The sequence below is a fragment of the Lepisosteus oculatus genome, chromosome 4, assembly GCF_040954835.1.
Source record: "Lepisosteus oculatus isolate fLepOcu1 chromosome 4, fLepOcu1.hap2, whole genome shotgun sequence".
In the NCBI taxonomy this organism is placed as follows: domain Eukaryota; kingdom Metazoa; phylum Chordata; class Actinopteri; order Semionotiformes; family Lepisosteidae; genus Lepisosteus; species Lepisosteus oculatus.
Genome location: NC_090699.1, coordinates 55,405,172 through 55,424,163, shown reverse-complemented (window position 1 = coordinate 55,424,163; position 18,992 = coordinate 55,405,172). Strand labels below are relative to the sequence as shown.

Genomic DNA, 18,992 nt, shown 5'->3' with positions numbered 1-18,992 from the left:
AAAATGTGTATAATGCAAGGTTGTATAAGACCAGCTGCAATCAACACTTAACAAAAACTATAACACAGGCCAACTTTTGATTTCCCATATTATCGGTGGCACTCTGGCTAAGGATCTGCACCTGTGGCTGGAAGGTTGCTGGTTTAAATTCCTAAAGAGGGAGACTCCAGATGGCAGCACTGATGAGCACAAAGGAGGAAGAAGTTTTTAACCTGGACCAAATGAAGCATCTCCCAGAAGCCTTAGCTGGAAAAAACAGGAAAGGATGACTCAGCATGAGATGAGCCAAGGTTCCAACTAAATAAAGTACAAAACAAGATTTAAAGACACTGGATTAAGCAGGACTTTCATTTAAAAAAAAGGAAGAGTAGCAGCTTCTGGTCCACAGTCTCCACATTTTAGCATAATCTTAAACAACTCAAGTCCCTGCCCTTAGCTGCTTGCAAGAAATGGCTAGATGAGATTCTCAAACAACCAGACAAAGCTAGATGTACTGAATAGTCTCCTCTTGGTTGCAACCTTTCTTATGCTCTTAAAGTGGAAAAGAAAAAAAACAATAAAAAAGGCTAACAGGGGTTTTTAAAAAATTGAAAAAAGTCAAAAGACAAAACACACACTGGTGAGTTCTATCTGCAGTGATAAATTTTAGGATAACCAAAATAACAATAATACAAGAAAAAAGGAGGAGTGATAACAAACAATAATAACAAATGTGATATCTGTTCAGGCACGTGTTGTGTAGTAGATTTTTTGTTTCCCTCTAGTTTTGCCAATGTGTCTAGACCAGGGTTCTTTAATCCTGGTTCTGCAGGCTGACAAATGAAGAGCTGGGACAAGCTGGTAATGAATGAACTGGTCACATCAAATATTCATCCATCAATTGTCTCACTGCTGTATCCAATACAGGGTTTCTGGACACTATCTGGAAAACAAGGGGTGTAAGTCAGGATGCCCCCTGAGCGGGATGCAAGTCCATCTCAAGGTACACACAGACCCATGTGCACGTTCACACTCACACCAGGGCCAGTTTTCCCAGAATCCGGTTAGTCTATCAGTATGTCTTTGGTCTGTGGGAGGAAAATGGAGCACCCCAGAGGAAATTCACATGAACCTGGCGAGAACATACAGTACAAATTCCACACAGATAGCTCCCCAAGTCTGGAATTGAACCCAGGGTCCCAACACTGTGAGGCAGCAATACAAACCACTGTGCCACTGAGCCACACAGCAATTGATGATGAATTTTTCAGACTAAAATAAAAAATAAATATATAAAAAAAATGCCATGTATAATTTGCTTACCAACAAGAATTGTTGGTAAGCAGATGTATTCTAATGCAAACATTCCTTCTGAAAGAAGTCATACATGATATGTAGATCAACTGTTAATCCACATGCAACAGAAGACCCCAGAAAATATGTTTTAGTGCTGTATGTCCTCTTTGCCTTCCTATCCGCTACACTGCGCTGCACTGTAATCACGTGGCACGTCATGTGACTGGCAGGGCCGTGGGTAACCTTTCACCTGTGGAGAGTGTATTCTATGTAGCCAGCGATCGGCACCTGTCAAAATATACTGTACTATCAGTAAAAAAGATCTACACAGCGTGATTTGTGAGTATTAGCGCCTCGATTACTTGATCCGTTTTGTATGTACGACGGATGATTGCTTTTCTCGCCTGGATCGGGTTATTTTCTGTTGTGTGATTTCTGCATTGTGTAGTAACAGATCCAGTTCAGCGAAAGAACACTAAGGTTTTCCTTATCGGTTTGATTAATTTTTCAGGTATTCTGATGCTGAAACTAGACCGATTATGTCTCTTTAATTACTGCGTTTGCAACACAGTGTTTGTTTCTGTTACACGATTAACCAATAACATTTTGTAAATGAAACTTGATTAAATCCCATCAAGAGTTTGTCTTTGTCATATATATTTAATGTTACTATAGACCCAAAACATTAATGATTATATGCTTTTAAACATGCCACGCGAAATGCTTCGTGAGGGTTGATAATAGATCTTTAGATTGTTTTTGTGGTTTTAGTGAGTGAGTATAAAATCATCTAAAAGTATAGTGATTAAAACAAAACGCTTAAGAAACAGCGGATCCCAAGACATCCGTGAACACGTCCTTATTGTAATCGACAGTCAAGGACTACTTACTTGTCTTGTTCGTCTCCATTTTTTAAGCCTTCAAGCCTTATTTCACACAGAGAATAACCATGTTGTGTTGAGGGTTACAGAAGATTTGCACGACTCTTTAAGGAGGCGATATTGTGAAGTATTCACCAAGTGAAACAAATCCAATCGGCCACCCCATGCCTCTCGGTAACTGACCGAAGAGTACGAATCAAGCCTCCTGCTACCTCCTTCAAATTGTGCTCGTTTGGAGCAGCCGTCCTGGCCTTTCGTGATTATAACGGTTTTGTGTAGCGCTTTTCGCTAAATGGTTTTTCTTTTTGCATTTTCAAATTTTAAAACAGTATTGACATGCTGTTTTGAGTTAAAACACTGAACACTTCAGCTGATAGAATAAACATTAAATTGTTTTAATTTCTTTGGGTGTGCCTACACGCCTGCGTTTCCCGTCAAAAGAAGGCCATTAAGAAGCCATTGAGAGGTGTGGACCTTACAAGCGTTTCATTATGAGAAACTCAGCTGAGGCTTTTAACATCTGTACGACCTTTTCTGTTCTAGTATACTGTTCCCCGCTGCTGTTAGTGAATTTAGTATATTGCACCCTTTTAATATGTGCTGAAGCCTGCAGCTCTGATTTCTGATTGCAGGCCCAAGGGATTAAATATAACAGGGACAATGTTAAATTAAGAGCAGCTGTCTCTTTTTTCTAGTCTGTGATGAAGATAAGGAAGACTTTATAGTGCTATTAAATCAAGCAGATTAGGAGAAAACAGACCAAGAGTTGTGTGGTGTATTTCTAAACCATTGCCTTGATTTGTTTTTAATCTGGAATTGCCAATTAGTGTTTATAATACAACATCCCAATTTTTAATTACCAATTAAAAAAAAACTTGGCTATTGGCAACAAATCCTTTACCAATCCTTACTCATTAATTGAGTGAACTTCAGGCTCCACAGTGCCTGACACAGTCAGAATTAGTTTTTTTCAGGTATCCATAGAACTTCTCAAACTTCTGTGTCCTGTATGTTTAAACTATTTTAATACTCTATATTAAAGAGTTCTTGTTGTCATTTATTTTCATGGTAAACAGCTCAGTGAAATGTTACTTTTGTGTATAAACCATTTCTGTATCATGTTTTAAGAGTTTCACATTTTTGCTAAAACAATTATTTACTTCGATCTCATTATTTACTTTTAGTTGGATACAGCAGTACTGAAAAAATATTAATACTGAATTATTGCAGTGGTAGTGAAATGTCTGTGATTCTAGTTACATCATAGTCACAAGCTGAAAACTAACTATTTGTATTTACTGTTAAAAACATGCTTTCTTGACTGGTTTATCCATTTAAGGTTTCCTGATATAATTCCATAATGGAAGTGCAATGCAGGAAGTAAATGACTCACACTCCCACTTGGAGAACAATTGGAAAACTCCCAATTGGAAAATGTAATGCATAGAAGCATTTGTTTCTGTTTTAATACTTAATGTTGCAAAAATGAAACTGCTGTCTAAGCAGGACAGTGCTGTCTGATTGTTGAATGCCTTATTGAATTCTGATTTTAAAGCATTTTTACACTGTCCCAACACAAGTTCTTCATTCGACCTGTCCTGTGCTTATCACCCACACTGTAAAATATTGAATATTTTAAAAGTAAGAAAATCATGAATGCAGTAGCTCATAAAGAAAATGTAGGTTATTTTTACTGAATGTTTTGATGTTTTTTTAGGTTCTATGTGGGTGGCTTATGGCCATGGAAGACCTAAAGGCTAAAGTTTTCCTCCGGCTTGGAGCACTATGAGGCAGCCATATTGCTCTGGGAGAGCCTCTCTCTGGCACCAGCAGTTCCGTTTCTCCACAGCTTTTGTCTACCAGCAGCCCGCATTTCAAAAATGGCATCCAGCTACCCACCTCCGTTCGAGGAACAGGGGGAGGTGAGGGAAGGCTTTCTCTGTCCGCTGTGCCTGAAGGACCTGCAGTCCTTCTACCAGCTCCAGGCACACTATGAGGACGAGCACTCTGGGGAAGACAGGGACGTCAAGGGACAGATAAAAAGTAAGAGCTAGCTTTAAAACCTTATGTTAGGTTAGGCTAGGAGCTCTATCACCCTGCAACTCATAACTGACAACTCACTGAAGCTGAGCAGGTGTAAGTCTGGCCAGTACCTGGATGGGAGACCTCCTGGGAAAAACTAAGGTTGCTGCTGGAAGTGGTGTAAGTGGGACCAGTAAGGGGTGCTTACCCTACAGTGTGTGTGGCTCCTAATTCCCCATTATAGTGATGGGGACACTGTAAAAAAATAAATAAAAAAGGCACTGTCCTTTGGATGAGATGTAAAACCATGTTCCCGACACTCTGTGTGATTAAAAATCTCAGGATGTACACTTGTGTCTTGGGCAAATATCCTTGGTCTTTACCATTCATGGCCTCATAATCCCCATCTATGGGGCTTCATCACTCTATTCTCCTCCCCACTGATAGCTGATGTGTGGTGAGTGTACCAGCACACTTTGGCTGCTGTTGCATCATCCAGGTGGGGGCTACATATTGGTGGTAATGGAGTCCCTATTATCTGTCAAGCACTATGTAAGTGTAAGGAATTTTTATTAATTAATCCTCAACATTTGTTTTTTCTTCTCCAGCTGAGGTTGCAGTTGATCTTTTTTCTTTTTGTGAGAGAGGAGCTAATGTCAAACTTTTATAAGCAGGTGTCCTGCTCAAACAAGCTAATGCCAGACTTTTTTTAGCGTGTGTCCTGATCAAACATTACTTATTACTTTTTTGGGTCTGTTGTGCGTTCAGACAGAAGAAAATAATTTGCAGTAGTTTGGGCTGTTTAAAGACTAGTCGATCCATTTCATTTCGGATCTGGTTTAAGCCCTGCCTTCTGGTTCTTCAGCATATGCAAGTTCAGGGTTTCTGGAAGCAGGACGTAGGTCTGGATGTTGCCATGTTGAGACAGGGGTGAAGTGAAGGCGTGGCTTCATGACTATTTTAAACATAATAAGAGAGACATCCTTGGATGACAACAGCCTCCATGCATTTCAGGCTTATTTGCTGCCTGGGTTTCCCTATTTTATTCAATTCTCACACTGTTTTCTCACTCAGCCATTTATACCTTCATTCATGGCATTTCTGCTACTTTCTCTTATCTAATGAAGGACTCCTGACTGAAATGTCGATTGAACAAAGCTCAGTAAAATCAGCTGGGGTCAGCCATCTCGTCAAGGTGTGTAACAACAAAGCAATCCTCCGGGTGTCTCTCCTCTCCTGTAAGGTCTGGTGCAGAAAGCCAAGAAAGCCAAAGACAAGCTCCTGAAGCGGGATGGGGAAGACCGAGCTGAATCTGGGAGCTATGAGTCTTTCTACTATGGAGGAGTTGATCCATATATGTGGGAACCCCAAGAACTGGGTAAGACTGAAACACTGGTAACTAAGGCCCTGCGGTCAGTATCTGTATAGCTGACCTGTTCAAAATATGTATTAAAACGGGAAAATATACAAATCATATGAAGCACTTGCCAGTGCAACTAAAATGCATGCCTCCATATAGCACTAATAGTGGGTGAGGAATTTTGCAAAAAGAAATATCGCTGCAAAAAGGAGAGTGACGGTTTGAATCGATTAACTCAGTTTGATGATGCTTCAAAATAAGTCAATGAGGTTGTTAGTCGAAATGAATTTTTAAAAGGAAAAATGCTTGAACCATTCGATCACTGTATTTAATGACTATTTAACCACCGGGCACAGGTGGACTACAGAGATAAATTCAGTATTTTTACTTGTAGAATTTAGGTTCTTTTATAAACACTTTATGTGTTTTAATACTTGTGGGTGATGGTTACATTACATATAGTTTAATAAAAAATTAGGCTGCAAATACAGATTTCACTATTGTGTTTGCGGTTGTTGTGAATTACTTGCCAAGCAGATAACCTTATGATGGTTCACAAGTGTAAAAGTAGAAGTCTTTCATTTGCTGGAGCCCTGCACATTTCGTTGTTACTTTTTCATTAGTAATTCATACAAAACAAGCTGTTTTTATCTAAATAATCAGATAGTTGTGTAGGTAAGACCAGAGAACCCTGTAGCCCTAGATCAGTGGTTCTCAGTGGTCCTGGAGGAACACTGTGTCATTTTTTGCTCTGTTTTAATTGTCCTTAAAACACTAGCTAATGGAGTTCAGTTTTCTATTTGCGGCATGTTTATAACTTTGCTTTCGGATCATTAAAGATCAAATGGGATCTACAATTGGTGTCAACCCTCTACCTGTATTTTCCCACTGAATATAACCAATTGGACTTCACTCCTGATACAGAGTATGTCTTATACATTGTCATTCCCACCTGTGTCTTTTCATCATCAAGTGACGAACAAGTAAAAGAGCTGTTTAGTCAGAAATAACAGCAAGCCCGTTGAGGAGGGACTCTAAACTCTGCATGCTGAAGTTGGAAACAGCACCCTTTGCAGTAGAGAATTCTTGACACTCAGGATTGACAGGAGAAACAAATCTGATAAAAGTCTAAACAAGCAAGCTGATCAATTAAGTCATTACCTGGCAGTGAAAACCAGCTGAGAGGTCAACTGGCATGGAAACCAGCAGACTGTGTTTCCTCAGTACCAGGGTTAGGGTTATCCTAGAGGAATGGATCTGTCCATTTATACCATATAAAGTGCATTATAATTCAGCCAACATACTTTTTCCCCATGTCTAGGTGCAACCAGATGTCACCTAGAAAGCTTCAAGAAACACAGAGCTGCACGAATTGACCACTACGTTATTGAAGTAAATAAATTAATAATCAGATTGGAAAAGGTGAGTGGTATTTCACTCATTGTAAAGGGGTTTGCTGACATTCCTGAGATAAAATACTGAAAGTTGTTGTAGAGATTCTCTGATGTGTAGCTCAAACGAAAACAAGTTCTGTACTTAATTTGTTTCATGCCTATTGTTAGACTAACAAACTTTCAATTTCATGGGTCATCAGATAAACTAGGTAGATAAAATACAACATTTCATCAACACACTTTTATAGCACAGAGACATTTTTAACTTTCAATCTCTGTGTTGTGAATAATGAATTATATCTAGATGCTACAAATTAAAATATTTTAAAAAGTATGTTTATACTGTATGTAAACCATTATGTCTTTGACGGCTCATCCAGGTGTAGATTTTAATTCTTGGTGTTTCAGTGTAGCCGATACAGTACACTATGTGATACAATACACTAAAGGATGAACTATCACAGTCACAGTTTTACATGTACTTATCTAGTTTGTACAGATCTGCTTTCTTCCCTAAGAATTACATTTATGATATCAATATAATGAGAAGTGACAAATGTGAAAATGTGTTCGTTAAGCAATACATAAGTCTTGTATTTCCTTCTCACTATTAGTTAACATCATTCGATAGGACCAATGCAGATGCTGCCACAATTAGAGGTGAGTAGAAGACTCGTCAGTCTTTTAAATTATATATTCAGTCGCCCTGTTTTTTAACTGTTGGTTATTATAATTCTCTTCTTTAGCAATTGAAAAGTCTGTTGTTTCGTGGGTAAATGATCAAGATGTGCCATTCTGCCCTGACTGTGGCAACAAGTTCAACATTCGAAACAGACGCCACCACTGCCGTCTCTGTGGATCCATCATGTGCAAGAAGTGCATGGAGTTTGTAACCCTACCCCTGGCACGTGAGTGACCACCTTTTCTGGAAGCCCCTACCTGTGGCCTGGCTGTGGGCATCTGCTCACATTGTATGCTGTGTTGTCTGCACATAGCAAAGAGAGATATGAGAAGAGATATGCTGGTCCATTGAGGTTGCTTAGATTGTATTTAATTCTGCTTTTGAAAATCCTTACAGGATATTTTAGGATCAGACTGCACAAAATGTGTGGATCTGTACTAAACCCCCACAGTTCTTTGAAGAAAGATATTGTACTGTTTGTTCTAACTAATATTAAGTATCAGGTATATTTTGGATGTGTACGCCACTTTTCCCTCATCTTGGGTGACTGCATTGATTATTTAAGTGCTCTGATGGTGGGTTAAATCAGAATTGCTGGATAGAGCAGGAAAATATCTGTCAGAGCGCTTTTGCAGAAATGAAGTAGTATAATCCCATTTGAGTGGAGAGCACAAGGATGTTTTGTAGAGCTGGCCTGCCAGATCATACAACAAAGACCGTACTTACAAGACCAGTACAACTAAGAACAAAAGACTTTAAAAGAAAGAAAAAGTAGGAGAAAGAGATATTGGAATAAGTTTATTCTTCAATGATGAACTGAAATCTGTAATGTATTAGGAACTGATGGAACTCAGAATTAATGATCAGAGAATTCAAGGAAAATAAATATTTAATGAATCTATAAACCCCCAATTTGCTACTGTTTTTGTATTGGAGCACATGCATGTAGTTATCTCCTTTTTGCTTTGGTTTAGAATGCCGGCTCATCAGGGGAGGATTATTTAATGAAAATAGGTATGCATACTGTATATAAAAGGTCCATTTCTGAGTACATTAGGGTTTGTTAGTGTTAGTATTTAAGTGTGCACAGGCTTTGGAACCACCTGGATACAATCATATAAACATTAGTTTGTGTCTCATTTTAGTTCTTTTTTTTAAACAAATACTTTGCTTAATTATTTCTCAACCACCAAACAGATCAGAGAAAATTAGAGAAGGCACATGCTGTTTGGTTTTCTCTGAATGATGGGGGGGGTTATTATTTTACCAGATGCTTGTATTCAAGCTGATGAAGGCTGAGGTGGAAGTTGTTGGTTGTTGGTTAGAGCTGTGGTGCTTTTCCCATGTCAGACAAGCTAACAAGCGGCACCAGGGAGGCCCTGTGTGCCCCAGGTAGCCCCGGCCAGTCATCCAGTGTCAGCGTGCAGAGCTCCCGCCGTGGAAGCATCAGCAGCCTGAGTAGCGTGAGCTCGGTGCTGGAGGAGAAGGACGAAGACCGTATCCGTTGCTGTCGCCACTGCATGGACGTGCTTCTGAAGCGCCAGCAGAAGCTGGAAGAGAAGGACCACGTGCCCGATATCGTCAAGCTCTATGAGGTACAATAGCGGTCTGGTCTCTCTTTGTTCTGTGACGTACTGTACACAAGTGGTCTGGTCTTTTTTTTGGAGGCATGGGTTCAAATCCCACTGATAACACCATATGACGTCTGTGACCACCCCTGAATTTGCTTCCGGGTGGTTTTGCGGGTCACACTGTGAGCCTTTTCTCAGTGATCGCACTTCCAAGGTTTGAATGCAGAACAAACAGAAGACTTAGCTCGTGCTGTGCTTCCAGCTTCCATTTCCTGTCACTGTGAAAGATCTGTGAAGACTGAAATAACTTTAGCTTGAGCTAATATCACTCCTTATCCAGTTATTACGAGTGGTATTATTTGTTAACCATATCATTATTCACTGCCAGATGCATTTCTGAAATCAATGTAATGAGAAGTGACAGCATATTTTCAGAACGATCGTGAGAATGATTTCTATCTACTGCTAAATTTTTTCCTCCTCTTTTTTCTAGAAACTGAGAATTTGCATTGAGAAAGTGGATCAGAAGGCTCCTGAGTATATAAAAATGGCAGAATCATTAAAGTAAGTAATATCTGGATGATTTATAACACAATCCAAAGTATAGTAGCCGGTGCTTTGAAGAACAATATTGGTTTTCAAGCACTTAAGCCACAATAATCATTTTTACTAATGATTTTTCTTTTTGCCAATTTATCCCTTTATTTACTTTCAGTGCTGGGGAGACAACCTACAATTTAGAGCATGCCAATGGCCTCAGGCTGGAGGTCCAGAAGTACTATGAGCTGATAGATGCACTAAGGTATAACCCACAAGAAAATACTTTTCGGATGACTGGATATTAACTAACTTTATTATTCAGGCATTATGATTGAAGTGCAGCAACACGGGTAGCAATGTTTTTTTCACCTGTAAATATATAGTCCTGTTATTGTTAATCTGTTGAAGGGAGCCGTTAAGAAGAGAATGGTTGTGTACTTTTTTCTGTTTAATAAAATCAATACAGTTGTGCTCTCTGTTGAATACTTTGCAGTTTTAAAAAATAACAACTTTATAGCCTGCTGGTCCCTGATACTGTCAGGAGATTCTACATTTATAAAATGCAACAGCAAGCGCAACAACCATTATTTTTTCCTTGTATGAATTTGTCATAATGTCAGTAATTTAGATATACTACTTTTCTTAATGCAGTAAGAAAATTCTCACACTAGGCATGAATGAGGAGCCAAAGCCACATCCGAAGACCCAGCAGCTACAGCGGATGATTAGATACTCAGCCACACTCTTTGTACAGGTAGGACTGGAATGGGGTTGAGAAGGGAAGGTTGTATGCATTTTTAATTATTGTTTTACTCTCTACTCCAGATACTCCCTTTTTATAAAACCTTCTGTTTGTTATCTGAAGGACATTTGACACGGAGAGTGCAAACTGTAATGTAAAATCTTTGTTTTTTTGTCTTTTTAAAAGTAGCAAAGACAACTAAAATGAGAGAAAGGCGGGTCAGAAATATTGTTTATCTCAATACCCAATACACAGATCCAGATGATGCAAATGTATAAATTAAGGGATTTCAGACCCTGTTTTGAATTTCTGTACTGGTTGTTTTCAAGTGTTTTCTTAAGATTTCTTCTTTCTGAATCTGCAGGGCCAAAAAAAAAGCCTCTTTCAATACCATCTCTGAAAACTGCTGCTGTATTTTTTAGGAAAAATTGCTGGGGCTGATGTCCCTGCCTACAAAAGAAAAATACGACGAGCTGAAGGAGAAACGGAAACTGGAGATGGAGAGGAAGTTGCAGCTGGAGAGACAGGTGAGAAGGTTTCACCAAACTGTAACTCATATATTTCTGTTATCCCTTTCAGATCTGTTTCTACATCTTTTTATAAGTGGAAAAATATTGAAAAATTGCATAAATCATGCTTTGAAAGCATTTCCTTATTATTGAAACAGATGGTCATCTGAGATATGAGACACTGTACACTGGCTCTGCTGTTAAGAGTGAATTTTAGGATAGCACATCTAGCTACGTAAAACCACATTTGTTTTTGTTCTAGGCTGCGCTCGAGACACAAAAAAGGAGAGCCGAAGAAAAGCCCCGAGATCAGTTCCGTCTGGCTGCCAGCACCAACGGAGAAGCCACGCCATTGCCCAAGCCCTCCATGACCAAAGCGAGTGGATGGCTGCCCAACTCCAGCATGCTGCACACCCAGGAGATCAAGGATCCTCTCCTCCAGCAAATAGACAACATCAAATCCTTCATCCGCCAGGCCAAAGCGGCTAATAAGGTAGACGAAGTCAACATGCTGGAGGAGAACCTCCGTCAGCTGCAGGACGAGTACGACCAGCAGCAGACCATGCTGGCGATCAGGCTGTCTAAGCAGATGGCCGAAGAGGAGGCCCTGCAGCAGAAGCAGCTCCAGGTCCTGGAAGAGAAGGAATGGGAGCGAGAGCACTGTAAGGCATCGCAACACATGCGAACACGCTCTTTAGATTTTCGGGAGGCCTCGCCCTTTCAGGGAGAGGATTCTGGGAAACATGCCACAGACAGTGAAGGCTTAGGTGCCGCCACGACAAAGATCAGCCCCTTATCCAAAACGCAGTCCATGAAAGCTTTCCATCACCTTCCTAGCCGGGAAAAGACTCCTCCTCTGCCGCAGCAGGATGAACTGAGATACCGTTCAAAACCAGAACAGAACAAGGCTGCTACCTCTTTAAACCCGTTCGAAGATGAAGACTCCACGCCCATTGAAGATGACCCCTCGAACCCTTTCGCCGAAGAAATTTCAAAAGAACAGTCCGCCTCAGTAAGGAAGCTTCCGAACGGTGAAAAGGAATACAACCCATTTGAAGACGAGGAGGAGGAGGTGGGACCCAGTGGCCACAGTGAGATCAAGGGGTACCTGAACCCATTCGACGAGGAGGACAACGGCAATCCTTTCAGCGAAGCAAGAAACAGTGCGCCCGCACCAGTCGCCGAGAGCGCATCCACCAATCCCTTTGACACCGATGAAGCTATTGATGAAAACGTCATTGAGGAAGAGCTGCTGATCCAGCAGATTGATAATATCAGAGCGTACATTTTTGATGCCAAGCAGAGTGGCCGGGCCGACGAAGTGGAATTGCTGTCGGAGAACCTACGAGAACTACAGCGCACTCTGCAAGAGCAGAAAAGAAAAACGCACTGATTTGTTTTGTGTGTGTATACGTCTGGAAGGGTGGGGGATCAGTCCTATACTGTTTTTTGTCTCATACACCGATGTACTTGAGTGTATTATCATCTGCAGACCTTTCTGTTGACGTTTGCCACAAAAAGCACAATATTGGAAAAAGTACTCCAAATTCTTTCTTCAATTAGTAAAATTAGTTAAATTTGAACACTGATTATTATTCTGTTTACGGCTTTATACTTTGATTTCCTTCACATTCAGTGACTTAAATTTCATTCTTGAGAAGTGGGCACACACCATAAGAATGGTCATTTAGGCAGGGGAGTGTTTTATACTAAATATCGCATTTCAGAACTGAAAAACGACTATGTGAATGATTGTTTTATAATTTTAGGAATGTCTTAATAGCATACACAGAAAATGTCTTGCGGAATACTTGGAAACTCCATTTAAAAAAATCAAATCAAGCCAGAAGCTAGCCAAAACTATTGTATATTTAAAGATGTAAATGTTGCCGGATGATTGGCAAAATATTAAAAACTCTGTACCACTGCTTCTATTGCTGTGAAGTATTAGCTACCTTTTATTTACAATGATGCCATCAGTAATATTTTGGTTTCACTACCTATAGGTTTAGCTCCATCTTAAAACAATCTGTTTCACTTTAGCGAAGCATTTATTTTCTTCTAGTGCCGTCTATTCTGCTTTGTCCCTTTTCATTAATCTACATTAGGTTAGCTGTATGGATGAAATTCAAGAAGGCAACTGTCCAGTCTGCCACAATCTGTATGTAGTGAAAACTGAATTATTAAGATGGTTCTCTGTAATCAGGTGCCTTGACTGTTACCTGCTAGCAGTGTGACGGCCCTCTGAGTGATGTTTTGTCAGTTTTTGTCAAAATCATTTTAAACCAAACATGGCCCAGTATGGCTCCCTTCATTCACCTCAATAAATCAGTAATTTGTCCATAAAAATACATAATTTCTCTGGCTTCTTTAGCTTTGTCCTTTAGTTTTTAATTACAAAGAATTCACTCATTCATGGGTAGATTCCTTAATCTGTAGAGACAAATTCCATTAAAAAAAGGGAGTACTTTTCCCAGGACTTCATATTGCCACCTGCTTTGTCATTTCCATTGTATTGGAATCAGATTAGCTCACCTTCTGTACTAAAATTTCCCAATACCTCCACTGGAAGCACAAGTTTGTGTTATAGAAGAAGTGTTGGAAAAATGGAGCCGCAGAATTATGGAACTAGTAAACGGTTAATTTTTTTTAATATATATAAGATCTTTCTCTTCAGCCTAACTTTTTAAAACATATGTAGTAAAACTGACTTTTTTCTTGTTTTAAAACTGTAACACTAACCAAAAAAGTATTATGGATATCAGTGATACATCTTGAAAACATTCTTTAGACATTAGAATTTGTTAATAAGGCTTTGTTTTTAGACCGCTATTATGCAGTTTAGCTTTTTGAGACCTTGTTTAAACCAAGCTGACATGAATCATATCCAGTACAGTACTGTATGTACACTATCAACAATTACCACTAAAGAAAAGCTATAGACTATAAACAGTACACATTGTAAACGCTTGTGTTAAATGTTGAAGATTAATAATGTAGCTTTGAATATATTGCCTGTGCTCCTTTCATGATTGGGAGTTGATGTCATTCTGCACTAATAAAACTGGCTTCTGCTCAAGAAAGTGTAAAACTTATTTTTTCCTTAAGTGATGTTATCATCTGTTATCACCACCAGTATTGGCATTACAGCCATTAAATTGGTTGATCATCGAAAGATCAATGATGAAATTTGTTATCTTATTAAGGTACACAAATAAAATAATTTAGAACTTTCAGTGCTTTTTATTTTTTGACAAAAAGATTTTTTAAGTTATGCTTTTTGTAATGTTTACCGAATATGATCTTCTCCTTTTCTAGAAATGTAAAGGCTTTCTAGACATATCACATATCACGATAAACCCATGTGACAGTAAGACTTCTTTCAGGGACCCAAAAGGCTCAGGAGATGGCTTTGTGCTCCCTCAACATGTCAGATGGTACAAAAAATACTCGGGGATCAGCACTGCCAGTGGTAGTAAATGAACTAAAGCAGCTTAAACTTATTTGTAGAAAAAAAAATCAGCAGTTTCAGATCTCCTTTAAACAGACACAAAATTCCAGATAAATCTCCATCAACTGAAGAGCCACAACATATATACAAGAGTCCCAGGCATCTGTGATCAGTCCTCAGCTGACTTCATCTGTGCCTTATATTTGCCCGTCATTTCCTTGGGCAGGGGTACCAGGCCAGGACAGGGCACCTGGCCCTCCATCTCACACATGCACTCCTTCAGACAGTACTTCTTGGGACCGAAATGGGCAGGGTTGGACGCCACCATCCGAGCCATTTCCTCAGCCTGCAAAACCTCCCTGCGTGAGGGGAGGAGAGGGAGAAGGAGGTGACGAGAAGAACAGGAGAAAAAAACCTTTCTGTCCAGTGCAGCAGGTACTGAGAATAGATGCAATTTTGAACGTCAATAAAGCTTTAAATTAAAAAAGTAATTTTAAGCTGTACCAAGGGTGTTTTTGTATATCTCCCATGACTAACAAACATACAGCAAACTGTTTAAGAATGTTAGGATTTAAAATATATAAATATAAATGGGCAAAAAATAAAAAGCAGAATGTGTACAACATTCAGTGCTGAGATCTATTAAATATTTTTAAAAAAATGCAGCTACTGACACTGTAGTTGCTTAGTAAACAAGCAAATGCAGTTGTTTTTCTTTTATGTACAGCAATTGAAGAAGGTGTGAATTTTAGCAGCAAAACTTCTCATTGGGAAGATGTAAGCTGTGGTGTAGAATAGGGATCTTTTTCAGGCACATTGCTGTTCCTGATCTCTCTAATTTGCAAAAACAGGGGGATTGGTTTCTGAAACATTGTAATTTCTTTGCTGCTAAGACTTAAAACAAAATCACAGATTGGACAGACACTAGACAAATGAAGTTTAACACTTGTGAGTCCAACTCAATCCAGCCAGAAACTGGGAACATATACAGCACAAGTGCAAATGTGACTGAACTTCACAAAACCATAAAAGGATGTGACTCACAAAACTAGCACTCACACCACCTTAAATCTATTAAAGCATTTATTTAGACTCAATCTCTTCCACCCAGTCTGAATCTACATTCAATAACAAACTCAACTCTTTGCTCTTGTTCTTTAGCAAAGATCAGGTCTTCACTAATTAGCACTAACTTTTCTTCTCATTAACTATCCCAGCTGATCCTGTTCGTCCAGTGAAGCTTTTTGTAACAATGCTTGCTTCCCTGACACAGCAGGAGCTAGTTTGATCATTTTCCCTCTCTTGCTTCAGCCCCATTGAATCTGGCAGACAACTATGGAGTCTGCCTGTCTCACAACTGTATTTCCCTCAAGCACCTCTAACTCATTGAGTCCCTCATGCCTGTAAGCCAACTCAACTCAACTCATTACTAATGAGGACTTTCCCCCTTTGGGGCTCTCACTCTCTATCATTCCACACCAGAGCTTAGGTACGAAATGAAACATTTTCCCTCCTGGCTGTTCTTATAAAGATTCTTCTTTAACCCAGAGGAGTGGCTAATTCCACAATGAGCCTATCCTGACACCTCTCTCTCCCTCGTGAGGAATTTCACTCCTCCTGAATGCTAGTTGGTCAATTGGACCAGGTATGCCTCATTATACAGGTTTTTCCAATTAACAGATGGCTCACAAAGCCACTCTCTCAAACTCACTAAGGGATGCTGGCATTTATTATTCATGGTGGTAGGAATAAAAAAAGTAAAAAAAAATGCTTGAGGATATTGATAAATGTGTGAATTTAAGTTGTGGCAAGTTATACTTAAGCTTTACAATGCACTAGCAAGACCCCACTTAGAATTTTTGAGTTCAGTTTTGGTCACCTGACCACAAAAAGATGACAGCCTTAAGAGTAAAATCAGGAATTTCCAACAAGTACCAACAATGATTACAGATCTCAGGGGCCAGGTGTATAAACCAAAAGGGAATTCATCTGGGAGAACAGGAAACACTTCTTTAAAAGAAATCTTGGTGTTGTCTAAAATAGGTTTCACTATCGGGAGGTTGAGTCCCAGTATCTGACTTATTATTAACAAACATCTAAATGAAATTTTAGATTCACTTGGCTACGTAACTATCAAAAAGTAAAATGGGTCAAATAGCCTCCTCTCACCTGCAACCTTTCTTATATTTTTAAACATTTGTGAGGGATAAACTTATTTCTTGACAAAGTGTAGACTTCACTGGCATAAACCTTGTTTGAGAAACTCTTCAAGTTTGCCGTTACTCACTGAGATTTGCCCATAATCTTCTTGACATGATGTGTTATCTGTATGTGATCCTTTCCTTCTACATCCACCAAAACCTGTTCGCCGTCATCTGCACAGGCAGGAAAAACAGTGAGGAAAGCAGAGAGCACCATGTCTAAACACATTCCGTTGCGTCTTACAATTGTATTGATTTTTTCTCTTTATTACAATGTTTTAACTAATCCTGTATGGTTATTTTCCATATTGTGTATTCTATATTTATTTACCATTCATAACTGTTAAGCTTTGTATCCAGATGTGGACCTAAATGCATTTTAAATCCCGTTTAATTAAAAGCTAGAAATAAACACGAATTACAGTGCTGTCTTCCCTTCACATGACTTTATTGAGATTGACACAGCAGAACTGCATCAGCATTTTAGGAGGACTAACTTAAGAAAGAGAGCAGGTCCAAGGGCTTTTAAATGGATCGATAGCAATTTACAACAGAATAAAATATACACATTTAAAAAAGACTGGAAAAAATATGAAAATCTGTCAAATTTGAAGATTTTGAAGTTCTTCTCTCTATAGAAGAAATCTACTGTATTACACCACCACCCAAAAAAAGCCAGTCCAAGGAAACTTAACTATAAGCCAGCGGTTCTTATACATTTCTCTTGAAAAAGTCTTGAGAGAATAGGTTGCATATAGGGAAACAGGCAGGTTTTGTTAAACATGGTCTATAAACATCCTCACCAAGCAAAGTCATGTGCTAGACTTTTGTCGATAAGATTCTCATTGAACAGCACCTCAACACCTTTGAGAGTGCTTTTGCCGTTTTTTAATATTATATATGTCCTATATACAACATCGTTTTTATTGTATATTTATTGCTGTGACCACTTTGGATAAATGTAATGATTTTCAGCAGCTAGTGCTTACAAAAAAACGCCCGTTATATAACAGAATAGTAAGTTAAATGCAGCTTATGCAGTTCAAAACCATGCCGAATCCAGACTAATTTCATTCTGAAGAAAAATACTTACCAAGATAAAACTTCACAAATGGGGACGGAGTTAGATTTTTATACATCACGATCTGGACCCAAGGATTTTTATACTGGATTTGAGGAATTTTAAAAAATACAAACTTTCTGGAAGAAGAAATAAAATATGTTTAGTGACACAAAACTTATTTTAATTCATTATAGTGGCACACTTTCTAAAAGCTTTAAGACAACGATTAATAAATGGACATTAAATTAATTCTTATCCGACTGAAAAACACCCTTAATAACGTACAGATACTTTTTGTGTTTTGTACAGAATCTCATTATAGATGCAGTCTTCTCCGCACTGACCTTGCGCCATCGCTCAGCTCTCCATGCGTGTTGTAATTCACAGTCATTATTTTCACAGAGTTTTTAAATACTACATCTCCTTTCTGAAGATATTCCAGTGTTCTCCTAATGGGAAACCTTCCTTTCATAGGCATTGTTAATAGCTAATTTTACATGCAGAAACACAAAACAAAAAAACACACTCCCTACTTACAATACATGTCTCACTACCTTTGACCCTGCGGGTAAAACATCAATCAAACTGCATTATTGTCATTGTAGTTCAATGGCTTTCGGGACATCTTTCGGGATATCACAAATTTGTATCTTGATGAAAATCCTTTTTCGCTTAAACGTTTTTTCCATCTTATGTTATAAAAATTAAAATAGATCGTAAACAAGCAGCATTATATTTTCATTTCACGAATCATTATGCTTTCACTGAACTACATTAACCACAATGCCTGAATTTCACCAGTTTCCGGTTTCCGAATGTGTGCATTAAAATAATGTTGCGTGTATTTTCTTTGGCAAAAGGCTGGATAAGAAGGTGTGCCTGACGGTGGTTCTATTCTTCGTTCTTTTAAATTACATATTCAATTAATATCAAATTTCAAGAAAGATGTAGATATTCTCTCGTATGGTAACCCAGTAACTCAGAACCAGGAATTTACTAAGAGGCATTTAAAACACAATGAATGGAACCAATATCATTTGTTGCATTTTAAATGTCTCAGTATATATATATACCTGCATACATAAATTTGAAAGCCAGACAGGTTTTGTAATTCAGTGGCTTTACTGCAGAATGTATTTGATCAAGATTTAGTTATTTAAAACTAAAGACTCAATAGCAATGAAGAAAAACTTTTATTAGCCAGGCCTGCCTGACACCAGTTAACTCTTCAAACATTTTTTTAGTCCTGAAAGCCTTGACTGAGGTTTTCTGGGAACTCCCGGGCTCTGTACTCCTGTTGG

At 38.8% G+C, this 18,992-nt stretch overlaps 2 protein-coding genes across 2 annotated transcripts; one reads left to right on the top strand and one right to left on the bottom strand.

The window, feature by feature from the left end:
* The first annotated feature begins 1,508 nt into the window (after nt 1–1,508).
* Nucleotides 1,509–14,059, top strand: LOC102683585 (rabenosyn-5). Its single transcript, XM_006630721.3, has 12 exons — nt 1,509–1,614; nt 3,874–4,199; nt 5,422–5,556; nt 6,860–6,960; nt 7,547–7,592; nt 7,679–7,840; nt 8,965–9,209; nt 9,679–9,749; nt 9,901–9,987; nt 10,377–10,479; nt 10,890–10,994; nt 11,239–14,059. The coding sequence occupies exons 2-12, from the start codon at nt 4,037–4,039 to the stop codon at nt 12,367–12,369; spliced, it is 2,349 nt and encodes a 782-aa protein (XP_006630784.2). The 5' UTR covers nt 1,509–1,614; nt 3,874–4,036; the 3' UTR covers nt 12,370–14,059.
* Nucleotides 14,060–14,199: 140 nt separating this feature from the next.
* mrps25 (mitochondrial ribosomal protein S25) lies at nt 14,200–18,269 on the bottom strand. Its single transcript, XM_006630695.3, has 4 exons — nt 18,036–18,269; nt 17,722–17,828; nt 16,715–16,802; nt 14,200–14,786 (listed from the first exon to the last, which is right to left on the bottom strand). The coding sequence occupies exons 1-4, from the start codon at nt 18,167–18,169 to the stop codon at nt 14,597–14,599; spliced, it is 519 nt and encodes a 172-aa protein (XP_006630758.1). The 5' UTR covers nt 18,170–18,269; the 3' UTR covers nt 14,200–14,596.
* Between the last annotated feature and the right edge of the window lie 723 nt (nt 18,270–18,992).